General features: G+C 43.6%; 1 protein-coding gene across 1 annotated transcript in view; it reads right to left on the bottom strand.

Annotated features, from left to right (window-relative positions):
- PABPC1L (poly(A) binding protein cytoplasmic 1 like) overlaps nt 1-14,744 on the bottom strand; it is a 756,219-nt gene that overhangs the window by 349,736 nt on the left and 391,739 nt on the right. Inside the window, exon 6 of the mRNA XM_053716712.1 lies at nt 4,650-4,787. Within this exon, the coding sequence (XP_053572687.1) occupies nt 4,650-4,787 (138 nt within the window). The remainder of the gene's footprint in view (nt 1-4,649; nt 4,788-14,744) is intronic.

Raw genomic sequence — 14,744 nt, 5'->3', positions numbered from 1 at the left:
GGAGCAGTTTCGTGAGTAACAAGTGTGGGCTGAAGGAGCCTGCCATCAATGGCCTCAATAGCAAGCGGAATGGACCAAGGCAAAACAGGAATGGAGTGCTTTGATACAAAACACTGTCAATGAAATAGCCCGCAGCACCGGAGTCAACAAGAGCCTTGTTGACTATGGAGCAGTCCACCCAGGAAAGGACAACCGTGACCAAAGGTTTCTCCTTAAGCGGTTCCGGGGACAAGGATAAACCACCCAAGGTCTGCCCCCGACAGGACCTTAGGTGTGAGCGTTTCCCGGCCGTGTAGGACAAGACTTCAAAAGGTGGCCCTGTAACCCACAATAGAGGCAGAGCCCCTCCCTCCTCCTAAAGGCCCTCTCCGCCGCAGAGAGACGCGTAAATCCCAGCTGCATCGGCTCAGCAGTACCTGGTGACTCGGGACCAGGAAGCATGGGAGGGGAGGGAGGCATGGGTGGGAATGAACACGTAGGAGACCACGGAACAGGTGGCTTCCGCAAGCGCTCCTTGAAAGAGTGCCTCTCTCTGAGTCTGATGTCAATTAGGATAAAAAAAAACACCAAAGCCTCGAGATCCTCTGGTAAATCTCTGGCAGCAACTTCGTCTTTAATCGCATCAGAGAGCCCATGAAAGAAGGCGGCAACAAGGGCTTCATTGTTCCAACCTACCTCTGCTGCAAGCATACGGAACTCAATAGCATACTGAGCAACAGATCTTGTACCTTGCTGAATGGACATGAGTCGTTTAGCAGCAGAGGAGGAGCGAGACAGAACATCAAATACCCTTCGAAAGGAGGCCACAAATTCAAGGTAATTTGAAATTGAAGGTTTATTAATCTCCCACAAGGGATTAGCCCAGGCAAGAGCTGTGTCAGAGAGTAACAAGATGAGAAATCCCACCATAGCTCTGTCAGAGGGAAACGCCTGAGGTAGCATCTCAAAGTAAATGCCCACCTGGTTCAAAAACCCTCTGCACTGAATAGGATCGCCTCCATATCGCTGAGGTAGAGGTGCAGAACCAGACATGCTCCTGGTAGGCATAGGTGCAGCAGCGGAAACAGGAGCAGCCATAACTTGCAGGACACTTTTGTCCAAATGTGCACTGCAAGTCAGCAGGGTTTGCAGGGCTAGTGCAATTTGATCCAAGCGGTGATCCTGTACATCCATCCTGGAAATGATGGCAGGTAAAGGTGGATTATTAGCACCATAAGGATTCATGGCCTTTGCGTAATGTCAGGGTGCCAGGAATCAGACTGAGACGAGAAGTGCAAAAATAATCACACCTTTATAAAAAGCAAAAAATAATAAAAAGTCCACAAGTCAAATAAGCCAGGAATCAAAACCAGAGCTGGTAGTCAGACGAACCGAGTCAGGAGCCAAAGCGAATAGTCAGACGAGTCGGAATCAGGAACAAGCCAGGGATCAGGAACCAGGAAGGACGTCAGACAGCCAGGTAATACACAGGAACTCTCACAAACAGGTCTGAGACAACGCAAAGGCAAAGCATATTGAACAGAGGCCCTTTAAATAATAAGTGATGACATCACAATTCTGAGACTGCATCCTGTCTCACATGGATGATGCACACCAGTCAGGCCATAAAAGGAAGTGCAGGAAATGAGCAGCATCCCCCACAATGCACCATAGTCAGGAAGAGAGGTGAGTAAAATGGCTGCCAGCAGCACATGGCAATTTGGCAAACACAACAGGGAAAAAACCCTGACAGCTAGCTTCTCTCCCTCTCTAAAATGCTCGCTTCTCTCTGCTCTCTTCTCTCCCTCTCTCCATGCTCTCTTCTCTCTGCTCTCTTCTCTCCATCTCTCCATGCTCTCTTCTCTCTGCTCTCTTCTCTCCCTCTCTCTCCATGTGCTCTCCCTCCCTTCGTGCTCTCCTCTCCCTCTCTCCGAGCTCGCTTCTCTCCCTCTCTCCGAGCTCGCTTCTCTCCCTCTCTCCGAGCTCGCTTCTCTCCCTCTCTCCGAGCTCGCTTCTCTCCCTCTCTCCGAGCTCGCTTCTCTCCCTCTCTCCGAGCTCGCTTCTCTCCCTCTCTCCGAGCTCGCTTCTCTCCCTCTCTCCGAGCTCGCTTCTCTCCCTCTCTCCGAGCTCGCTTCTCTCCCTCTCTCCGAGCTCGCTTCTCTCCCTCTCTCCGAGCTCGCTTCTCTCCCTCTCTCCGAGCTCGCTTCTCTCCCTCTCTCCGAGCTCGCTTCTCTCCCTCTCTCCGAGCTCGCTTCTCTCCCTCTCTCCGAGCTCGCTTCTCTCCCTCTCTCCGAGCTCGCTTCTCTCCCTCTCTCCGAGCTCGCTTCTCTCCCTCTCTCCGAGCTCGCTTCTCTCCCTCTCTCCGAGCTCGCTTCTCTCCCTCTCTCCGAGCTCGCTTCTCTCCCTCTCTCCGAGCTCGCTTCTCTCCCTCTCTCCGAGCTCGCTTCTCTCCCTCTCTCTGTGCTCGCTTCTCTCCCTCTCTCCGTGCTCGCTTCTCTCCCTCTCTCTGTGCTCGCTTCTCTCCCTCTCTCCGAGCTCGCTTCTCTCCCTCTGTGCTCGCTTCTCTCCCTCTCTCCGTGCTCGCTTCTCTCCCTCTCTCCGTGCTCGCTTCTCTCCCTCTCTCCGTGCTCGCTTCTCTCCCTCTCTCCGTGCTCGCTTCTCTCCCTCTCCATGTTCTCCTCTCTCTCTTCATGCTCACCTCTCGCTTCTCTCCCTCTCTCCGTGCTCGCTTCTCTCCCTCTCTCCGTGCTCGCTTCTCTCCCTCTCCATGTTCTCCTCTCTCTCTTCATGCTCACCTCTCGCTTCTCTCCCTCTCTCCGTGCTCGCTTCTCTCCCTCTCTCCGTGCTCGCTTCTCTCCCTCTCTCCGTGCTCGCTTCTCTCCCTCTCTCCGTGCTCGCTTCTCTCCCTCTCTCCGTGCTCGCTTCTCTCCCTCTCTTCGTGCTCGCTTCTCTCCCTCTCTCCGTGCTCGCTTCTCTCCCTCTCTCCGTGCTCGCCTCTCTCCCCCTCTCTGTGCTCGCCTCTCTCCCCCTCTCTGTGCTCGCCTCTCTCCCTCTCCTCTCCGTGCTCGCCTCTCTCCCTCTCCTCTCCGTGCTCGCTTCTCTCCCTCTCCTCTCCGTGCTCGCTTCTCTCCCTCTCCTCTCCGTGCTCGCTTCTCTCCCTCTCCTCTCCGTGCTCGCTTCTCTCCCTCTCCTCTCCGTGCTCGCTTCTCTCCCTCTCCTCTCCGTGCTCGCTTCTCTCCCTCTCCTCTCCGTGCTCGCTTCTCTCCCTCTCCTCTCCGTGCTCGCTTCTCTCCCTCTCCTCTCCGTGCTCGCTTCTCTCCCTCTCTCCGAGCTCGCTTCTCTCCCTCTCTCTGTGCTCGCTTCTCTCCCTCTCTCCGTGCTCGCTTCTCTTCCTCTCTCTGTGCTCGCTTCTCTCCCTCTCTCCGTGCTCGCTTCTCTCCCTCTCCATGTTCTCCTCTCTCTCTTCATGCTCACCTCTCCCTCTCTCTCTCCCTCTCTCCGTGCTCGCTTCTCTCCCTCTCTCCGTGCTCGCTTCTCTCCCTCTCTCCGTGCTCGCTTCTCTCCCTCTCTCCGTGCTCGCTTCTCTCCCTCTCTCCGTGCTCGCTTCTCTCCCTCTCTCCGTGCTCGCTTCTCTCCCTCTCTCCGTGCTCGCTTCTCTCCCTCTCTCCGTGCTCGCTTCTCTCCCTCTCTCCGTGCTCGCTTCTCTCCCTCTCCATGTTCTCCTCTCTATCTTCATGCTCACCTCTCCCTCTCTCTCTCCCTCTCTCCGTGCTCACTTCTCTCCCTCTCTCCGTGCTCGCTTCTCTCCCTCTCTCCGTGCTCGCCTCTCTCCCCCTCTCTGTGCTCGCCTCTCTCCCCCTCTCTGTGCTTGCCTCTCTCCCCCTCTCTGTGCTCGCCTCTCTCCCTCTCCTCTCCGTGCTCGCTTCTCTCCCTCTCCTCTCCGTGCTCGCTTCTCTCCCTCTCCTCTCCGTGCTCGCTTCTCTCCCTCTCCTCTCCGTGCTCGCTTCTCTCCCTCTCCTCTCCGTGCTCGCTTCTCTCCCTCTCCTCTCCGTGCTCGCTTCTCTCCCTCTCCTCTCCGTGCTCTTCTCTCCCCCTCTTCATGCTCGCTTCTCTCCCCTCTTCATGCTCGCTTCTCTCCCCCTCTCCCTGCTCGCTTCTCTCCCTCTCCTCTCTGTGCTCTCTTCTCTCCCCCTCTTCATGCTCGCTTCTCTCCCTCTCTTCATGCTCTCTTCTCTCCCTATCTCGTTTCCATTTTCAATCTCCCCTTATTATTATGGAGAGATTTTGTGCTTGAAAACTCCAAAACAAAGTTGTATCTGAAGAAAAAAAAAAAGAAAAAAAATCTTGTACACAATCAGGTATTCAGTACCAGTGAAATGCTTTATGTGTAGTAAAAGCTAAGCATAAGAGTAGCTTTATATTTTAAATTTGGCCTAAGGCCTCACTAACTAGAGTTGCCTCTGTTGTCAAAATCTAGTAAAATAAAGGCTCTGTATAAAATAGGGTTGCTTCTTCCCAAGAATAAAATGTAGCTTTGCTGCTGTGGATAGTAAAGCAATCACAGACAAACAACTCAAAAGTAGGGGTCTATTATATTACATTAGTAGATTATCGTAAATATACATCTTACACCACAAATTGAGAAATAATAAGCTTATTAAAAGAGTTACCTGATATCGGCTGATTCTTTCCTGTTTTATTTGTTCAAATTTGCGCTTTAATTCACTCTGACGTTCTATCCTCTTTTGAGCTCTTCCTACGTAAATCATTCGGCCATTTATTTCCTTGCCATTCATTTCAGAAACTGCCTGTTAGATTCATAGTAAATATTTAGTAGAAAGATTCATGTTTATCAAATAGCTGCTTAAGGCAAAAGTGTGCTGAAAAACAATTTATGTAAGAACTTACCTGATAAATTCATTTCTTTCATATTAGCAAGAGTCCATGAGCTAGTGACGTATGGGATATACATTCCTACCAGGAGGGGCAAAGTTTCCCAAACCTCAAAATGCCTACAAATACACCCCTCACCACACCCACAAATCAGTTTAACGAATAGCCAAGAAGTGGGGTGATAAGAAAAAAGTGTGAAAGCATAAAAAATAAGGAATTGGAATAATTGTGCTTTATACAAAAAAATCATAACCACAACAAAAAAGGGTGGGCCTCATGGACTCTTGCTAATATGAAAGAAATGAATTTATCAGGTAAGTTCTTACATAAATTATGTTTTCTTTCATGTAATTAGCAAGAGTCCATGAGCTAGTGACGTATGGGATAATGACTACCCAAGATGTGGATCTTTCCACGCAAGAGTTACTAGAGAGGGAGGGATAAAATAAAGACAGCCAATTCCGCTGAAAAATAATCCACACCCAAAATAATTTAAATTTTATAATGAAAAAAACTGAAAATATAAGCAGAAGATTCAAACTGAAACAGCTGCCTGAAGTACTTTTCTACCAAAAACTGCTTCAGAAGAAGAAAACACATCAAAATGGTAGAATTTTGTAAAAGTATGCAAAGAAGACCAAGTTGCTGCTTTGCAAATCTGATCAACCGAAGCTTCATTCCTAAACGCCCAGGAAGTAGAAACTGACCTAGTAGAATGAGCTGTAATCCTTTGAGGTGGAGTTTTACCCGACTCGACATAAGCATGATGAATTAAAGATTTCAACCAAGATGCCAAAGAAATGGCAGAGGCCTTCTGACCTTTCCTGGAACCGGAAAAGATAACAAATAGACTAGAAGTCTTTCGGAAAGTCTTAGTAGCTTCAACACAATATTTCAAAGCTCTAACTACATCCAAAGAATGCAATGATTTCTCCTTAGAATTCTTAGGATTAGGACATAATGAAGGAACCACAATTTCTCTAACAACGTTGTTGGAATTCACAACCTTAGGTAAAAATTCAAAAGAAGTTCGCAACACCGCCTTATCCTGGTGAAAAATCAGAAAAGGAGATTCACAAGAAAGAGCAGATAATTCAGAAACTCATCTGGCAGAAGAGATGGCCAAAAGGAACAAAACTTTCCAAGAAAGTAATTTAATGTCCAATGAATGCATAGGTTCAAACGGAGGAGCTTGAAGAGCCCTCAGAACCAAATTCAAACTCCAAGGAGGAGAAATTGACTTAATAACAGGTTTTATACGAACCAAAGCTTGTACAAAACAATGAATATCAGGAAGATTAGCAATCTTTCTGTGAAAAAGAACAGAAAGAGCAGAGATTTGTCCTTTCAAGGAACTTGCAGACAAACCTTTATCCAAACCATCCTGAAGAAACTGTAAAATTCTCGGAATTCTAAAAGAATACCAGGAAAAATGATGAGAAAGACACCAAGAAATATAAGTCTTCCAGACTCTATAATAAATCTCCCTAGATACAGATTTACGAGCCTGTAACATAGTATTAATCACAGTCAGAAAAACCTCTTTGACTAAGAATCAAGCGTTCAATCTCCATACCTTTAAATTTAAGGATTTGAGATCCTGATGGAAAAAAGGACCTTGCGACAGAAGGTCTGGTCTTAACGGAAGAGTCCACGGTTGGCAAGAAGCCATCCGGACAAGATCCGCATACCAAAACCTGTGAGGCCATGCTGGAGCTACCAGCAGAACAAACGAGCATTCCTTCAGAATCTTGGAGATCACTTTTGGAAGAAGAACTAGAGGCGGAAAGATATAGGCAGGATGATACTTCCAAGGAAGTGACAATGCATCCACTGCTTCCGCTTGAGGATCCCTGGATCTGGACAGATACCTGGGAAGTTTCTTGTTTAGATGAGAGGCCATCAGATCTATTTCTGGAAGTCCCCACATTTGAACAATCTGAAGAAATACCTCTGGGTGAAGAGACCATTCGCCCGGATGCAACGTTTGGCAAATAAGATAATCCGCTTCCCAATTGTCTATGCCTGGGATATGGACCGCAGAAACTAGACAGGAGCTGGATTCCGCCCAAATGAGAATTCGAGATACTTCTGTCATAGCTAGAGGACTGTGAGTCCCTCCTTGATGATTGATGTATGCCACAGATGTGACATTGTCTGTCTGAAAACAAATGAACGATTCTCTCTTTAGAAGAGGCCAAGACTGAAGAGCTCTGAAAATTGCACGGAGTTCCAAAATATTGATCGGTAATCTCACCTCCTGAGATTCCCAAACCCCTTGTGCTGTCAGAGACCCCCACACAGCTCCCCAACCTGTAAGACTTGCATCTGTTGAAATTACAGTCCAGGTCGGAAGAACAAAAGAAGCCCCCTGAACTAAATGATGGTGATCTGTCCACCACGTCAGAGAGTGTCGTACAATCGGTTTTAAAGATATTAATTGAGATATCTTTGTGTAATCCCTGCACCATTGGTTCAGCATACAGAGCTGAAGGTGTCGCATGTGAAAACGAGCAAAGGGGATCGCGTCCGATGCAGCAGTCATAAGACCTAGAATTTCCATTCATAAGGCTACCGAAGGGAAAGATTGTGACTGAAGGTTTCGACAAGCTGATATCAATTTTAGACGTCTCTTGTCTGTCAAAGATAGAGTCATGGACACTGAATCTATCTGGAAACCCAAAAAGGTTACCCTTGTCTGAGGAATCAATGAACTTTTTAGTAAATTGATCCACCAACCATGATCTTGAAGAAACAACACAAGTCGATTCGTATGAGATTCTGCTAAATGTGAAGACTGAGCAAGTACCAAGATATCGTCCAAATAAGGAAATACCACAATACCCTGTTCTCTGATTACAGACAGAAGGGCACCGAGAACCTTTGTAAAAATTCTTGGAGCTGTTGCTAGGCCAAACGGCAGAGCCACAAACTGGTAATGCTTGTCTAGGAAAGAGAATCTCAGAAACTGATAGTGATCTGGATGAATCTGAATATGTAGATATGCATCCTGTAAATCTATTGTAGACATATAATGCCCTTGCTGAACAAAAGGCAGGATAGTCCTTACAGTTACCATTTTGAATGTTGGTATCCTTACATAACGATTCAATATTTTTAAATCCTGAACTGGTCTGAAGGAATTCTCCTCCTTTGGTACAATGAAGAGATTTGAATAAAACCCCAGCCCCTGTTCCAGAACTGGAACTGGCATAATTACTCCAGCCAACTCTAGATCTGAAACACATTTCAGAAATGCTTGAGCCTTCGCTGGATTTACTGGGGCACGGGAAAGAAAAAATCTCTTTGCAGGAGGTCTTATCTTGAAACCAATTCTGTACCCTTCTGAAACAATGTTCTGAATCCAAAGATTGTGAACAGAATTGATCCAAATTTCTTTGAAAAAACGTAATCTGCCCCCTACCAGCTGAGCTGGAATGAGGGCCGCACCTTCATGTGGACTTAGGAGCTGGCTTTGATTTTCTAAAAGGCTTGGATTTATTCCAGACTGGAGATGGTTTCCAAACTGATACCGCTCCTGAGGATGAAGGATCAGGCTTTTGTTCCTTGTTGTGAAAGGAACGAAAACGATTATTAGACCTGAATTTACCTTTAGACTTTTTATCCTGTGGTAAAAAAGTTCCTTTCCCTCCAGTAACATTTGAGATAATAGAATCCAACTGAGAACCAAATAATTTATTACCCTGGAAAGAAAGGGAAAGCAGAGTAGACTTAGAAGACATATCAGCATTCCAAGTTTTAAGCCATAAAGCTCTTCTAGCTAAAATAGCTAGAGACATATACCTGACATCAACTCTAATGATATCAAAGATGGCATCACAAATAAAATTATTAGCATGTTAAAGCAGAATAATAATGCTATGAGAATTATGATCTGTTACTTGTTGCGCTAAAGCTTCCAACCAAAAAGTTGAAGCTGCAGCAACATCCGCCAAAGATATAGCAGGTCTAAGAAGATTACCTGAACACAAATAAGCTTTTCTTAGATAGGATTAAATTTTCCTATCTAAAGGATCCTTAAAGGAAGTACCATCTGCCGTAGGAATAGTAGTACGCTTAGCAAGAGTAGAGACAGCCCCATCAACCTTAGGGATTTTGTCCCAAAACTCTAATCTGTCAGATGGCACAGGATATAATTGCTTAAAACGTTTAGAAGGAGTAAATGAATTACCCAAATTATTCAATTCCCTGGAAATTACTTCAGAAATAGCACCAGGAACAGGAAAAACTTCTGGAATAACTACAGGAGATTTAAAAACCTTATCTAAACGTTTAGATTTAGTATCAAGAGGACCAGAATCCTCAATTTCTAATGCAATTAGGACTTCTTTAAGTAAAGAACGAATAAATTCCATTTTAAATAAATATGAAGATTTATCAGCATCAACCTCTGAGACAGAATCTTCTGAACCAGAAGAACCACTATCAGAATCAGAATGATGATGTTCATTTAAAAATTCATCTGAACAATGAGAAGTTTTAAAAGACTTTTTATGTTTACTAGAAGGAGGAATAACAGACATAGCCTTCTTAATGGATTTAGAAACAAAATCTCTTATGTTATCAGGAACACTCTGAACATTAGATGTTGACGGAACAGCAACAGGTAATGAAACTTTACTAAAGGAAATATTATCTGCATTAACAAGTTTGTCATGACATTCAACACAAACAACAGCTGGAGGAATAGCTACCAAAAGTTTACAGCAGATACACTTAGCTTTGGTAGCTCCAGCACCAGGCAGCGATTTTCCAGAAGTATCTTCTGACTCAGTTGCAACGTGGGACTTGCAATATGTAATAACAAAAACAACATATAAAGCAAAATTAATCAAATTCCTTAAATGACAGTTTCAGGAATGGAAAAAAATGCCAGTGAACAAGCTTCTAGCAACCAGAAGCAATAAATGAGACTTAAATAATGTGGAGACAAAAGTGACGCCCATATTTTTTTAGCGCCAAATAAGACGCCCACATTATTTGGCGCCTAAATGCTTTTGGCGCCAAAAATGACGCCACATCCGGAACGCCGACACTTTTGGCGCAAAAGAACGTCAAAAATGACGCAACTTCCGGTGACACGTATGACGCCGGAAACAGAAAAAAAATTTGCGCCAAAAAAGTCCGCGCCAAGAATGACGCAATAAAATGAAGCATTTTCAGCCCCCGCGAGCCTAACAGCCCACAGGGAAAAAGTCAAATTTTAAGGTAAGAAAAAAATGATTGATTCAAATGCATTATCCCAAATATGAAACTGACTGTCTGAAATAAGGAATGTTGAACATCCTGAGTGAAGGCAAATAATTGTTTGAATACATATATTTAGAACTTTATAAAAAAGTGCCCAACCATAGCTTAGAGTGTCACAGAAAATAAGACTTACTTACCCCAGGACACTCATCTACATGTTGTAGAAAGCCAAACCAGTACTGAAACGAAAATCAGCAGAGGTAATGGTATACATATAAGAGTATATCGTCGATCTGAAAAGGGAGGTAAGAGATGAATCTCTACAACCGATAACAGAGAACCTATGAAATAGACCCCGTAGAAGGAGATCATTGAATTCAAATAGGCAATACTCTCCTCACATCCCTCTGACATTCACTGCGCGCTGAGAGGAAAACCGGGCTCCAACCTGCTACGGAGCGCATATCAACGTAGAATCTAGCACAAACTTACTTCACCACCTCCATAGGAGGCAAAGTTTGTAAAACTGATTTGTGGGTGTGGTGAGGGGTGTATTTGTAGGCATTTTGAGGTTTGGGAAACTTTGCCCCTCCTGGTAGGAATGTATATCCCATACGTCACTAGCTCATGGACTCTTACTAATTACATGAAAGAAATATGGAATTTAACAAAAAACAAAGCATTTGTGCTGTTAAGAACATTTATTACACTTGGAGATTATGTCACTATTTGGAGTCTTCTCCAGACTAAAACATTCTCACACTATATGTACTTCTATATTTTTGGTGTCAATGTCTAGTGCCTATCTTGGCCCTCCCTGGTATTTACCAGTGTATAGATTATAACAATTATATTAAAAATGGGTGGGAAGGGGGGGCGGAGCCAGCTCTGCATCTGAGCGGTCGCATATCATAGCAGCTCCGGACCTGGTCCGCTAATCTACTTATTTTTGACTGCTCAGCGCAGCTTTATTTCCTACTAAGTTAGCCCATATACTCCAGGGGACACCTCAAACCCTTTAACAATCTAAATATGAGAGCCTAACTTGCGTTATACTTCTGAAAGTCTCAGTAACGCTTATAGGAGAGCAGCCATTTTCTGCCCGCATGGTGTTCTAATTAACTCTACAGTTTGCTTGATATCGGCTCAGTCTACGTTAGAAACATGGAAGAATTTCAAGCAACGATGTTAGCTCAACTAGCCGCCTTAATGAGCCGGAGATTCAAAGACTTGAAGAGCGTCCTCAGAGAATTGACTACATCGCCAACCCCTGCTACGGACATGAAGGTGAGCGTAAAGGCTCCAAAGGCCCACCCCTCATCCCTACAGTCTCCCACACGAGTACCCATGCCGTGCCCCGACGAGCAAGACAGTCAATTTATATTTTCAGACCCGGATCTATTACCAAAGCCTCCAACAGTCTTACTGACTATGAATGGAACTACATTACCCTTGACGATTCCGGATATAGTTGTGGTGGATCTCCCAGGAGGAATTGAGGGGCTTGGATTTTCACCTGACTGCATTCAGTACAGTATATCTCATGGCTGCATGGGGACTCCACACACGCTACTTTTTAGCATGGGGATACTCTTGTTCCAAGACGGATGGCTGTATTTGTGGGCACCCTTGGCTGGCGGTGGTTCTAAAGGATGCTCTACTGGAATCCTCTCTAATTGCATATCGCCATGTGGGCTTGGCTGTTCCGTGATTCAGGGACAGCTGCATCTAAGAACCGGAGTGGACTGAGTTTGTCTCTCCTTCAAATTCAGTCCCGTAGAGCTACGATAAGAGCCCTGATCTGTAGGTGACTGGACATGAAACTTACGGGTTTATGTTTGATATCTGGGTCAGTTACCTGAAGTTTTGATCTCGCTGGTGGACTATGGTGGACTGAATTTGCCCACAAGGTATAGCTTTCCAAGATATAGCTTGTTTAGAATCATAACAATAGAACCCTGATTCACCTTAAAAAAAATCCTTCAGACTCAGTCGTTCCAGTTTGACAACAGTCTGAGTTTGAACATTTGGGCATTTATGAAGATTATCTGTTCAATGCGCATTCCCAATGTATTTATTTATATTTTGGGTTTTTTGTGTCAGTATTTCTGCATACTCATGTACTGTGTAATGGCATGATTTCACTACCATTTTTCAATGTTTATAGGTTCAAATAGTTTTTGGCATTTATATATATTACATGCAGCTACCACCGTGAAGATTAACTAGGCCAGCTGCTTTACTATTCTTCCTTACTATCACATCTGTTGGGGCATGGTTGTATGTAGGCTGCCTGATATCCGCTTGTGAATACTGCTACCACTTATAGTTGAGGCTGTGACTGCAGCTCATTTTCATTCACATTAATATTTCTGTAAACCCACATAATTTTGAAATGTTTCTCATATGCATAGTTTCTGGGGTATTAGATACGCAGTATTTTATAGTGGAAGTTATACCAAGCAATTCAATGGGTTCATGATGCCATCTGGGAGAGGCACTGTCTGCAGTGTTCATAGCTTTCTTTACTGTATCCTTTAGGATACATATTTATCCTACTCCCTTGCCCTCCTCCCGCAACAACCCTCCTTTATTCACATTTTATTTAACAATTACTTTGCTGTGTCTGGAGGTGGAATCCCTCTAGTAGTATGAGGCTTCTAACTTCACTGAACCTGTTATATAACTACGCCAATGTAGGACACCTTAGGCAGGTTGATGCTCTGGAAATTACGTTCTGTCCTGCTTTAAATTATTTTTATATGTTTTTCATTTTAGGACACTAAGCCTATAGCTTTATATTATAGGGATGTGTAGGTATTGGAATTTCTCATAGTAAAAGCTGTCACAACTAACCTCAGTGAAACTATATCTGTTACACAAGATGCCATGCACTCAATATAGAGGTTCGTCAACCATTCAGGAGAGTATGTGTGTGTGTGTGTATATATATATATATATATATATATATATATATATATATATATATATATATATATATACACACACATTTTTACAAACCCTCTGTCCTTTTATAAATCCTTCGGCAGATTTTATAGGTATATCACTTTATCTCATCACAGTCTCTGTTTGTATTTATCCAATTCAGTCGTCATTTAAGGGCTCATGAATGAGCACATCTACCCAATCATTGCTAATATGCTCTTAACTTGCTCAAAGGTTTACCCCCGCATTATTGGTAGAATTTGCTCCCTCTCTCCAATTTATATAGCAAACTCTCTATAACTTGCAAGCTTCAAATCAGTCGGTCCATTCCTTTAGCCCAACTATGTCCCTCACTGCCAATGGTGGCCCACTAGTTGTTACCTGTTACTCGAGCAGCTCTCTACCAACATATAGAAATTACATTAACCTGATAAGGAAATATACTGGCTTGTTTTACTCATACACAGTATAAAGGCCCAACAGTAATTGCTAATTTAGCATCGTAACTAACTCCGCCCCCCTTCCCCCCCATTTTGAGCGGCTTTTGCCCGCTGCTTTCCCCCCAAAAAAACAAAAAAGCTAACCCCCCCTTTCTTTGCTCCATTCTTAGATCACCTAATAAATGTGTGTCATAGCAATGAGGGGTCTATTTCTCTTCTTCACATAACATAAAACTGAGGTTCCATCACATCACTCACGAAACCACATTAGACGTACTAGATTGCATTACTTCAGACTGCCACTTCCATCTATTAGATCCATATCGTAAACTCATTTCTTCACTTTCTGGTTGACAGAATAATTATTTGTTATAATCTGCATAGGCACAGTGTTTATACTCTGTCACAGATTCACGGATTTCATATCTGGAGTTTTGTTTATTTCACAGCATTGTTATGTCGATAGAATGAGAGTGTATGCATTATCATTCTGTTATTTGTGTTTCTGTGTGACTATTTTAAGTAATGTCTTTCACAACCTCAAAAAATGTATTTGAAAAAAAAAAAAAAATGGGTGGGTGGGAAAAATAAAAATCTGAAAATTCATGGAAACATTGTGTGGACAAAATCTGGCAGAAGCAGATTGGCGTATGCTAAAGAGATATGAAACCTAATTTTTTCTTTCATGATTCAGATAGAGCATGCAATTTTAAGCAACTTTCTAATTTACTCCTATTCCTGCTTTTTCAAATAAAGATACAAAGAGAACAAAGAAAATATGATAATAGGAGTAAATTAGAATAGCTGCTTAAAATTGCATGTTCTATCTGAAACATGAAAAACACAATTTATATCTTACCTGATAAATTAATTTACTTCATGGTGGCAGAAGTCCTCAAGCTGTTAAATATGAGATATACATTCCTACCAGGAGAAGACAAAGTTTCCTATACCTCAAAAGTCTATACTACGCCCCACACACACCTCAGTTTTATGAATAGCCAAGTGGTGAGGTGTTTGAAAGGAGTAAAAGCCAAAATGAGGAGCAGGGAAAATGTGCTTTAAACAAAAATAACCACAAATCGGTGGGGCCTCGTGTACTCTAGCCACCATGAAAAATGTATTCATCGGGTAAGATATAAAAAAAATTCTTTCATATAGGTGGCGAGAGTCCACAAGCTGTTACGTATGGGATATAATACCCAAGATGTGGAAGTCCACGAGTAACAAGAAAGGGAGGGATAAAATAAAAACCATTTAAATCCAAAATAATGT

The sequence above is a fragment of the Bombina bombina genome, chromosome 1 (genome assembly GCF_027579735.1).
Source record: "Bombina bombina isolate aBomBom1 chromosome 1, aBomBom1.pri, whole genome shotgun sequence".
In the NCBI taxonomy this organism is placed as follows: domain Eukaryota; kingdom Metazoa; phylum Chordata; class Amphibia; order Anura; family Bombinatoridae; genus Bombina; species Bombina bombina.
Note: the sequence above shows the minus strand (reverse complement) of the source record. Positions and strands in the feature narration are given on the sequence as shown.